The sequence below is a fragment of the Strongylocentrotus purpuratus genome, unplaced genomic scaffold (genome assembly GCF_000002235.5).
Source record: "Strongylocentrotus purpuratus isolate Spur 01 unplaced genomic scaffold, Spur_5.0 spur5_scaffold_6, whole genome shotgun sequence".
Classification (NCBI taxonomy): Eukaryota; Metazoa; Echinodermata; class Echinoidea; order Camarodonta; family Strongylocentrotidae; genus Strongylocentrotus; species Strongylocentrotus purpuratus.
Window position 1 is genome coordinate 17,865,405 of NW_022145612.1, and position 10,037 is coordinate 17,875,441.

Here is a 10,037-nt window from a genome sequence, read left to right on the forward strand (position 1 = left end):
TATGGCGGATGATTTAGCAGAGGATAGTGAAGATGATAAGAAGATCCGTTCTGCCCAAGCCAGGGCAGCAGCTAGGAAGAAAAAGTCCAGTATGAAATCTGTTCCTAAATCCAAGCCATATCAGGCGAGGAGATCGATGGCTTCTCCCGCCAATCCGGCTTATATGCCCAGTTATGCTAATAATTTTCGTGGCCCAATCCGCCATAATACCCCTTACACGAGACCATACAATCCTACCTATCAGTCAGGCCCCAAGTCAACTGATTTCTGCTTCTCCTGTGGGAAGACGGGACATTGGAGACGGAATTGCCCTGGCTTTAGCCCCAAATTGTCGAAAGAATTGTCGAAAGATGGCCAGTAACAGAATTAACGTTGGAGAGCAGAATAAAGGTAAATATTATCGGTTTCGAGTGTTGGCTATATTTGCAGTATTATGATACCTCTTTTATAAAAATAAAAGGTTTACAGAATTGTTATCAGTTTCACAAATTTGGAACAGAATGAAGTGATATGTTGTATAACGTTTACTTGATATATGAATTGGTTAAAATTGTATCAATTTGCATATGTTTGGTAAATGGGTAAAGGGATGATATAATGTAATATCACGATATCGGTAGGCAGTCTATGAAAGAGTGAGGCATGAGAGGAAAGATAGATTTGTGAATTTTGCAAATTTCACGTTCTCGAATGGAAATGGTGACTGACTATACTGAGATTCCATTGTTGCCTACATAATAAAGAGATTTAGATATTGTGGTGATTTAAATTTGTGGTTTCACTAATTTTATGCACAGAACCCCGAGATTTTCGTAAGATGAGACACGCTGGCCCTAGTGCATCAGCCTCGGATATTCCCAATTTTCCTACCACAATTCTAATTAGTACGGATGCAGACGCGATGATGGTGGAACCAGTAGTAGCCCCGGATTTAAGCAAAGTGGATGTGTTGCCTAAAAAACTGGACACAAACCAACCAGATAGGTACGATCCTGAGTTTTTTATTAACAATTTTCATGAATATGAACAAGGAATTTCAGAGCCATTAGTAAAGGAAGGCTCAAAGCATCTGTTGAATTTTGGTGTGCTATTGGTGCGGAACCGGAGATTGTTAGTATTGTTTGTGAAGGGTACAAATTACCTTTTGTGAATACACCACCTTTAGCTTGTTTTAAGAACAATAAATCTGCAATTAAATATAAAGATTTTGTTTTGGAAGCTGTGAATGAACTTTTGTCTAAGAACCTTATTGTAGAATGTACAACTAAACCTTGCGTAGTGAATCCCTTATCAGTTTCAGTTCAGAGCTCTGGTAAGCTAAGACTTATTTTGGATCTTAGGTATGTAAACCAATTCTTGTGGAAACAGAAGGTCAAGTTTGAGGATTGGAATATTGCTCTTGAATTTTTCCAACAAGGTGACTTTATGTTCAGTTTTGACCTTAAGTCTGGATACCATCATTTTGATATTTTTAAGGAACATTGCAAATATCTAAGCTTTAGTTGGGAGATCAGAAAGGTAGTTAAATACTTTTCTTTCCAGGTTTTGCCGTTTGGTTTATCGACAGCTCCGTATATATTCACTAAATGTATCCGACCTCTTGTCAGACATTGGAGGAAGAAAGGGTATTTTATTATTGTTTTCCTTGATGACGGTTGGTGTAGATGTGATTCTTTGCGTTCATGCAAGTTAGTATCAAGTAGTGTCAAAGATGATTTGTTAGCCGCAGGATTTGTGCCTAGTATTGAGAAGTCTGTTTGGACCCCCACAACCAAGTTGAATTGGTTGGGTATGATTTGGGATTCAGAGCCAGGAGCTATTAGAGTGATTGAACGCCGAATCTCTGATATTTTTTAATGTTTTGATAGGCTGTCTTTGAAATTTCCATTGGTTTCAGCCAGAGAATTAGCCTCTCTTGCAGGTAAAGTTTTGTCCTTGTATCCAGTTGTAGGGAACGTTTCGCAACTGAGAACTAGATTTATGTACATGGAGGTGACAAAACGCCTACATTGGGACAAGGTTTATAAGTTAGCCGTTGACAGCCCTGTATTCAAAGAAGTTTTCTTTTGGGAAGAAAATCTAAATAGATTGAATAACAGACTTTTGTTTGAGTATTCGACACGTACCTCAAGTGTTACTATTTTCAGATGCTAGCAACATTGGATGTGGCGCCTGGATGGCTCAGTGTGGAGAACTGAAATTTTTCCAGAATTGGAAGTGTAATGAAATTGGTAAAAGTTCTACGTGGAGAGAACTCAAAGGAGTTTCATTGGCAATGGAAGCATTCTCGCCAAGTTTAAAAGGAAAGAAGGTCAAGGTGTTAACTGACAACACTGGTGTAGAGGTCATTATGAGAAAAGGCAGTATGAAGGTCGATTTGCATAATTTAGCATTGCGTATTGCTGATTTTTGTAACAGTCTACCCTTAGAAGTTTCTGTGCAATGGGTCCCGAGAGATGAGAATGTAGAGGCAGATGTCCTGAGTAGACAAGAAGACTTCGATGACTGGGGTGTTACTGTAGAGTTTTTTAAGTTCATTGATACTAAATGGGGCCCGCACACAGTAGATAGATTTGCTGATGAGTTCAATCATAAATTACCGGTGTTTAATTCTAAATTCTGGTGTCCTTCTACTAGTCAAGTAGATGAGTTTTCTGGTGATTGGAGTAAGGAGAGGAATTGGTTGATCCCCCCTATCTCCCTAGTGGGAAGGGCGATCAAACCCGGGGATCAAACATGTTAAAGTTTGCCGGGCTTTAGCGACATTGATTGTGCCTTCATGGCCGTCTGCCCCATTTTGGCCTCTTTTGTTTTCATCAAACAGTAGTTTCAGTAACCTGGTGGTTGAGGTCATGAGATTTTCTGATCCAAAGCATATCTTTGTTCAAGGTCGTAACCCTAATTCTATTTTTGGGACTTCCAAGATGACAAGTGAGGTCTTATGCCTGAGGTTAGATGGAAGAAATACTAGGGTTCCATAAGTTCTAAGTAGAATCTCAGGAGGTAAAAGTGATTTGAGATTGGAAACAGAGACAATAGTATATACATGAATGTGATATTGTTATGAGGATTGATTGTGCAGCATTGCATTTAAGAGAGTTATAAACCCGCATGGTATTCTCTCCAGTTATACGTTTGTATAGTAGGTTGGTCATGTGGATTGCTAATTTTGAGTGTTTTCAAATATATTTAACCGTTTGGTTTGATGAACACAATTTCTCGTATGAGAACAACATTTTCAATTCTTCTCTGTATATTGAATTGCAGGATAACAAGTGATCATAAATCATTGCAGGAAGTGTTGATGGCATTTAGAGCTACTAGCACTGTTGCGAAATACAGGAAAGCGTTTGAAGATTGGAAGTCATGGTGTGCTACAAACTGTGTGTGTGAGTTACCGGCACAAAAGGCGGATATCGCAAGGTACTATATGAGCATGTATAATAATGATGCACCCTATTCAAGGATTGAAGGAGCACATTTTGGTATTAAATGGTTTCTTGACTGCTCGCCAGTAACCGAGGTGAATCCCTGTAATTCAAGATTTTCGCATCTACTTCTTGCAGGCTTGAAAAGAATTCTAGCTCATCCAAAATGCAAGAAGGAACCTATAACTCCAGATATTCTGAACAAACTTGTAAGTATGGTTGTTCTAATTGTTTAAAGGAAACCAGATTGTGTTCTATGACACTGTTAGCTTATGCAGGCCTTTTTAGGCACGCTGAGCTAGTGGAGCTCAGAGAGTGTGATATTTCTGTACATACTTCACATGATGTCAAGTGTTTCATTCAGCATAGTAAAACTGACCAATATAGAGAAGGTGCCTGGGTCATTATTGCTGCAACAGGCAAACCTACCTGTCCAGTTGCCATGTTGAATAAATATATGCTATTAGGTGACATTATTCCAGGTTCTTAAGAGGAATACCTTTTTCGCCCATTGACGCTCAAGAAATCCTTGAAGAAATATGTTTCGAGAGGGGGCAAGTTGTCGTATACAACATTGATTTGATTTGATTTGATTTATTGGTTTCTGCATCTTTTTTCTTTTTTCATCATACATTTTCATGAACATAATATGGTTTGATACAATATAATTTTATACAGATAATAAACGAATTTAAGCAAATATATTGAAGGCATAATTAACATACATTAGATGCAGGAGGGCTACAGAAATAAGCAAAATAGCTTGACGTGCATGCAGCCTTCAACTTAGATACAACAACAATAACAAATACAAATAGAAAAGACTGACTTGCAGAGAAGAAAAGGAAAGGGGAGAGAAGGAGCGTTGGTAATAATACAATAAATCTCGTACATCTGCTGATTGAATGCAGGTTCATTCATGAATGGCTTAACGATGCTAGGTCATGGATGATTACACATCATTGTTAAATATACAGTCAATGTACACACGAACATGAATATAGTACAATTACACACGACATGATCAATGCCGCGATCTTTTTAAGGCTGCCTTATCGTCAATAGGGTTAGATTCGTCATACTTTGGCTTGCATAGCCTTAGGGCAGGTGGTGCCTCTGCGGCAGCTGCCATAGGCATATCTGATCGTCTTTTCAAGAAACATGGAAGGTGGAAATCTGATTCTGCTAAGGATGGTTATGTAGAAGAATCGCTTAAGAACCAGCTCAGTGGTTCTCTTAATCTTGGTATCTAGCTGAGTCTGAGAAGGTATAGTAGGAATTCAAAATTTCCTAATGTTATTATGTTGAAATCTTATAGTGGATGATGCGCCAGTGTGTAGGTTTGTAAATACGGTTGAACTACTGTTCAGTGGATTGTTAAGTAATTTGACAGTTATGCTATGAACTGTATTAACGGATTTCGGATGGACTGATATGACTATGGATTACTGTAACCTGTGATCTTTTGGTTTCAGTTTGAATAATAAACTATTATGATGTGTTTGCAAATTATAGTGTCTGTCCCGTTCTTTAAACCTTGAAATGGGGGAAACATAACGAACCGACTGTACTATGATGCCAGCACCAACCAATGCCCCTGGTGACGACACGAATACTTTTCTTTGCCCTTTTGTTCTGCCTTTCTGTCTTTCTTTCCTGAACATCAACCGTGTGCAATTTGTAGGGCCGTTTCATTCAAGATTCGCGTTAGCAGAGATTATAAAATGGCTCTAGTATTTTAAGCATCGTGATTGGTCAATACGCGTCACATGACATTGAAAAAAATTTGATGCAAGCACGATTTTGCAGAAATGAGTGCAGAAAAAGCGCAGTAAAAAGTTATATTGCACGGTGCGTACGCGTGACCATGGAGATCCAGTGCGCGCGCGTACGTGTAGTACGCGCTCCCTCGAGTTGCATTGCAATTATTATAGGCTACGCGTAGCTAATATTGTACGCTCCACCATGATCCCCAGCGCAACGTACGCGTAGCTAGCTCTAGCTAGCTAGCTAGAGCGGCCAGCGGGGTATTATTAAAAAGCAAATTTTTATTTTACTTTTGCCTTGGATTTAGGCCTGTTTTGACTTTTGGATTTTATAATGAAGCCAGGAATTTCAGCTGTCTGATGTAGACTCGTCTCTAGACCCACTGTATGGATTTTATTTTTAATCAAGGCAATGAATCCCATTGACTTTTTGGTAAGCCTGCAACTGCAAGGTCTTAGTCTAATTAGAAGTAGAACCAACATAACTCTAGATCTAGATCTAGATCGAACTCTCGTAGACTCTAACTTATTAGATCTAAAGTTTCGTTTTTGCTATTTGTGTCGCTATTTTATAAAACAAATAACGCACTTGACCCTGTTGTGCAAAACGTAAATGCAGTAAACGCTCGGTTTCTTCAGATGGTTCGCACTGTCAACTCGCCGCAAGCGGCTCGTTGCACAGAGCGGCACCAATCTAAAGAAACCTCGCGCGTACTGCATTCACCGCTATTGCACTCTGGGACGTGCGTTATTTGTATATTCACGCACCATCTCCTTATTTAAACCTCACGGTACATTTGTGAGAATCATCGAATAACTTCTACTCATAATCTCCAAGACTGCAGCATCGATTGGACTTTTACAATGAAGCAAAAGGTATTTACAGGATTAGATATTAACATACTAATTGGTATAACACAATATTAGGAACATGTCACGTATTTAAATGTGCGAACATGACAATGGCATATCACTCAATTCGATTTTGATATCTATGATACAAACAATAGGCTTTCGAAATTGCACTAAACCCTAAGGATTTAAAAAAAAACATAGATGCGATGCAGCATTTGCAGATAACCTCTTAATTTCGTCAGAATCTTTATCTTTCTGTACGTTTCGTGCTCAGGTTTTCTCAAAAATGCACAATCCAATAACTGTCAATCCTTAACCACTAATAGGCCATCTTCGTAATTTCAACATATACATACTTAAGTACCTCGATCGGGCCTTAATAGGTATTAATTCATTCACCCGTTACTAATAATTGTATTTCAATAGTCAGAAGAATGCAAATTGCATTTATTACATGTTGTGAGGTAGGGAAAGCCATAATGTTTGTCCTACCTAGCAGCAACTAATGTAAGCGATTTTAATTCTGACTATTGAGATATATTGACTCATTACAGATGAATGAAATAGATCGTACCGAGGAGCTTCATAAAGGCAAATGCATGAATAAGGGAGTTTACAGATAGCACATGGTACAAATGACCCCAAATATCCACAGATCTTTTACACATGGCCTTCTGGCCTTCTGGCCTTCATGGCCTTCTTTATGGCCTTCCGGACTCGCACATTGCAAGACTCCAGAGAATCCAAAACTCTGCTGCCAGGCTTGTAACACGCATGCGTTCTTGTGAACACATCACCCCAGTACTTCGCGAATTGCATTGGTTGCCAGTGAGGTACCGCATTATGTACAAAATTTTAGTTTTAACTTATAAATGCATTCATGAAACGGCACCAATTTATCTGCAAGAATTAATCGAGGAATACAAACCCTCCCGCAGTTTACGGTCATCTTCACAATTAAACCTCGTATCTACTTCTGTGTCAACTCTTTCTTATGGTAATCGCTCCTTTCGCAAAGCTTCTGCTGAACTTTGGAACAGATTACCTTTAAATGTAAAAAACTGTCAAAATGTTAACCTATTCAAAACTAGTCTCAAGACACATTTATTCAAAATTGCGTTTGATGATTAATTACTCTGTTAATCACTCTGTTCACTTTGACGTGTATTCCATATGTATTGTAATTTGTATGTCTATTTGCATTTTTAGTTTTGTATAAGATGTAATTGTATATCAGTCTATTTTGTGTGTATAGCGCTTAGAGACTTCGGTGGTAAGCGCTTTATAAGTAACGTTTTTATTATTATTATTATTATTACATGGAGAAGTTCCACTTTGAGCATCTTAAACTAATAACTGCCAAAGTTCTAGATGTGCTTTATAAATAACTTTTGTTTGACCTCTTAAAAAGAATATTTCCACCTGCGTATCATAGAATGTACCGTTAGTGCATAAATGAATAATGTTACATAACTTTCGTGAGCGCATATCCAGTATTCATCTCTGTGGGTTTTACCATTTTGGTACAATTGACCTTTATCTGCCCATGCGCAGATTGTATCTGTAAACTCCCTTATAAGATTACATTACGAAAAATGGCTTATTCCTTTTGGTCATGAATAGAACATCTCCTCTCGTCAGTGTGATCGTTCACCTATGGACCATGACGCAAGCTAGGCGACATTTTGTGAAATCACATTATCGAAGATATCTTCCTAAACAGCCATCAACAATTTATCAAATGTGGTACACATAGACTTTAGGTCATGAGTCTTTTAACATCATTATTATTAAAAAAATGTTGTAGCTGAGAGAATACTTTAGAATAGACATAAATAATTTAATAAAACGGACATATTTGTCAACCTTCCCCTTACACAGACAGTACATCTTGTCTCACTTACCACGAGGGGGGGGGGGTTACTTGCGGTTTTCTTTATCTCGAACTAACAGTCAATATGAAAGGGAAGAGATCCAATTTCTACTATGAAGAGAAAAATATATACTTCGACATAATGTACAGTACTGTGTGGAGTGTATGTGATTTAAACAGGATTGACTAAATTTGTGTAACTTTGATGATTATGAAAACTTCAAAGTATCAAGATACAAAATAACTTTTATAAAATGTTTCCAGGCAAGACCAGACTTTCACTTTTTTTTAAAAATGGAGTTTTATACGAAAGTTCACGTCCCGGCCCAGTTTATTATTTGTATACCTCCCAATGTGTTTAATTTTTGTTTCTCTTCCTCAACAAACGCAGCATTACCTGGTACTTTCCATTCCATGCCTTACCCTCCTGGTTTACGTTTCCTTCATGGTGGGAAAAGATGGGCCTACCATATTTAAGAGACAAGTAATGACCCCAAGCAAGACCAGAACCTCCCTGCAACCCATGCTTCAAAGGAAGTGCGTACCAGTGAGCAGTGTGGTTTCCATCAAGACTCACAAAACTGGGGGCACCACCATCAGTTCTATTTTGAATAGATACGGTGAGCGGCACAACTTTTCCTTTCTCGCCAACAGACATGATCCTACCACGGGACATTTCCGCACTGTCCTGGTAGAGAACAAGACCATCCTGCCACCATTAGGAGTTCTCGAGCATGATTACACAAACTACCAGAACTACAACTTGATGACATTTCATATCATTTTCCTAAAGAATGAGGAGAGATTGAAGCAGTTTATGAGTCCAGAACCGAGATTCATTACCATTTTACGGGACCCTACCAAGCAATGGGAATCGGCATTCTTTTTCTTTGAAGGCTACAATACAATGAGAGTGCCAGGAGTAAAACCTATTGAAAAACTCAATAACTTTTTTAAACGGCCACTCACCTATTGGGGAAAAAGGGGGAAAGGTTTTTTTAAAAGCCAATATAGAAACGGACAGTGGGTTGACATTCTTGGGAGTTCACGTTCCATAAATAACAATATGACTCACGTAGAAGAATTAATCAAAGAACTTGAGAAAAAGTTACAACTGGTTCTACTCACCGACTATATTGATGAATCGTTGGTACTGCTTAAACGTCTCCTGTGTTGGGAGTTCGAAGATTTACTGTACGTTAAAATGAACCAACGTCCATCGGATTTGAGCGCAGTGATGAGCGAGGACCAGCGAGAGAAGATTAGAGAGTGGAATAAAGCAGATATGATATTGTATGATCATTACAATCGAACTCTCTTGAGAAAGATAGCTGATATTGGGCCAAACTTCTACAAGGACTTGGACGCATTCCGGGAGATGTTGGACAGCTATGGCCGATGGTGCAATATTACAATGAAAGCGGATAAAGTTAGGAAGGTACCTGTGACTACAAACTCATCAGCTCTTTGCCAAAGACTTGTTGCAGATAGAACCAAATGCGTTCAAATAATGATGGAGCATCAAAGGAACCAGCTCACTTCTCCATTAATGCCACTGAAATCTCCTTAACTATATTGGTATCACAGACGTTAATAGAATGTATTTAGCTCTATAAATAAGGAAAAACCGATGAAACCAAACAAATTTTCAATTTGAGAGGGAATGAAAATGTTAAGTGGATAAAGTCATCACTCATTTATCGAGCTCAACTAACAGCAATTTGCATATATTGCTGGGAAGTGTTAAGGCTATTACAAAATATATACATGTTTAGCGTCCCCGCCCGCTTCCTTTTTTGGGCCGTTTCCTATTTTTTTTAAAATAATTTTTATAATTTTTTTTTTTTTTTTTTTTTTTTAAAGGTAAAGACCAGTATTGGAAACGCCCCAATTTCAAAAAATGAAATGGAAGCTCTCATTACCAATCATGTGAAAGAATATGTTTTGACTAATACATGATGATAAAAAATTTGCCTGGAAACCGCCTACTAATTCATATATTTGGTAAATTTGTTTCTCTCATGGTCTGTGAGAGATATAGGGTAGTCCCATATACATCTTTCTGTGTATAGTGCTTGAAACTTTACGAAGAATGGGCCAAATTTATTATCATTT

At 38.1% G+C, this 10,037-nt stretch overlaps 1 protein-coding gene across 1 annotated transcript; it reads left to right on the top strand.

The window, feature by feature from the left end:
- Positions 1-5,958: 5,958 nt before the first annotated feature.
- Positions 5,959-9,720, top strand: LOC115930024 (galactosylceramide sulfotransferase-like). The gene is made up of 2 exons (XM_031000354.1): positions 5,959-6,070; positions 8,314-9,720. The coding sequence occupies exons 1-2, from the start codon at positions 6,059-6,061 to the stop codon at positions 9,490-9,492; spliced, it is 1,191 nt and encodes a 396-aa protein (XP_030856214.1). The 5' UTR covers positions 5,959-6,058; the 3' UTR covers positions 9,493-9,720.
- Positions 9,721-10,037: the final 317 nt, after the last annotated feature.